Source organism: Carcharodon carcharias, chromosome 8 (assembly GCF_017639515.1).
Source record: "Carcharodon carcharias isolate sCarCar2 chromosome 8, sCarCar2.pri, whole genome shotgun sequence".
In the NCBI taxonomy this organism is placed as follows: domain Eukaryota; kingdom Metazoa; phylum Chordata; class Chondrichthyes; order Lamniformes; family Lamnidae; genus Carcharodon; species Carcharodon carcharias.
The window spans coordinates 65,197,037-65,198,495 of NC_054474.1; the positions used below are offsets into that span (position 1 = coordinate 65,197,037).

At 45.8% G+C, this 1,459-nt stretch overlaps 1 protein-coding gene across 1 annotated transcript; it reads right to left on the reverse strand.

Annotated features, from left to right (window-relative positions):
- Positions 1-773: 773 nt before the first annotated feature.
- LOC121281445 (U6 snRNA-associated Sm-like protein LSm5) lies at positions 774-974 on the reverse strand. Its single transcript, XM_041194390.1, has one exon. It carries the CDS (start codon positions 972-974, stop codon positions 774-776), a length of 201 nt encoding a protein of 66 aa, XP_041050324.1.
- Between the last annotated feature and the right edge of the window lie 485 nt (positions 975-1,459).

Below are 1,459 nucleotides of genomic sequence, written 5' to 3' on the forward strand. Positions count from 1 at the left end.
AAGGACCTACTTTACCCAGCGAGTTGAGAACTTGCGAAGACACTGAGCCATATTGCTCCTTCAGTCCTCATTGCAAGAGTTGAGCGGCAGCCAGTGCACCTAAGGAAAGCCCGCCCCGTAGTCAAAATGCACTGCCAGCAGGCTGAAGGGGCTGAGAGTGGGACTTCCATCCCTATTACCCAATTTGATTGGCTGACAGCTCTCACAGTCCCAGCAATGCCAGAACTGAGTAGTGGGCACTGCTGGGACTGCAGGCAGGCACAGAAAGAAGGCACAAAGAAGGCAGGGAAGTCGGGGTTCTTGGACGGGGAGGGATCAGTCAGCCTAGGGAGGGGAGCGAGGGTGGTGGGAGGGTGTGTTTTGGAGGCCAGGCAGAGAGGAACAAAGGTGGGGGGGTGATAACATCTTGGACAAGGGTGCCCCCCATGTGCAAAGAGCACCCCTTGAATTGTGTGACCTCTCCGGCTTCCTTCCCACCTTTACAAACATATTTTTTTTTTAAATGGCCTGCCCACTCCCACCCGCCTTCCTACACCAACTGTTTATGTTAGTGAAAAAGAAAGCAATATTTTCTCTTTAAAAATAAATCAGGTTTTTCATGTACTAAACCGTGATTCACTTCTCACTTCTGAGACACTTCTTTCCATATACAAAATACATGCAATTTTCTGGAAACTCTGTCATAAAAAATAAACTCTTAAAAAATGTCAAGAAAAGAAGTAAACATAAGAAAACAGAAGTACAAGAGACTCAAAAATTGACTTAGTTGAAAGTCAGTGTTCCGTTCGTACTTCAGGACCTTCACCACCAGGAATAAGCACTGTTATGTTGTTTCCATTCAATGAGATTTGGTCCAGTTTTGTGATTCTTCTGCCTTGAGGTGTGATCTCAAATTGTGTAATATCTTCAAGCAGAATATTGACAAAATCATCAAAACCCAGCAGTGTTCCTACAAACTCCTTGTCCTTTTGCATAACAATATGAATTCATGAACCAAAGCATTTGTCCACCAGCTCCAGTGGCAGTAACTGAGACAGGTGATTTTGGCAGCCGCCCACCTACCGTTTATGGGGGAATAGCTCAAAGGTGGGTGGGGTGGTGGTGGGCTCACCATGTTATGTGCCTCCCCACCCCATTGCAAACACACCTGGCGGGGGGGGGGGTCATAAAATCCAGCCCAGGTAATGGTTGAGATGAGTAGTGGAGATGCATCCAAGGAGAAGCTAGATAAGCATTTGGGGGAGAATGGAAGAGAAGGACATGCTGCTAGAGTTGGATGAGGAGGAATGGGAGGAGGGTAGAGTGGACAGTTTGGGCTGAAGGATCTGTTTCTGTGATTTATATTGTGCAATTTATAGGTGAGTTGGATGCTTTTCTGTGTATTCTAAATGGTATTACTGTATCCATTTCAGGCAACTAACAACAGATATATGCTGATAATATCAGAGAGCAAAAACTC

Coding starts and splice junctions, on each gene's coding strand:
- LOC121281445 (XM_041194390.1), bottom strand. CDS start 974: ATGCAAAAGGACAAGGAGTTTGTAGGAACACTGCTGGGTTTTGATGAT.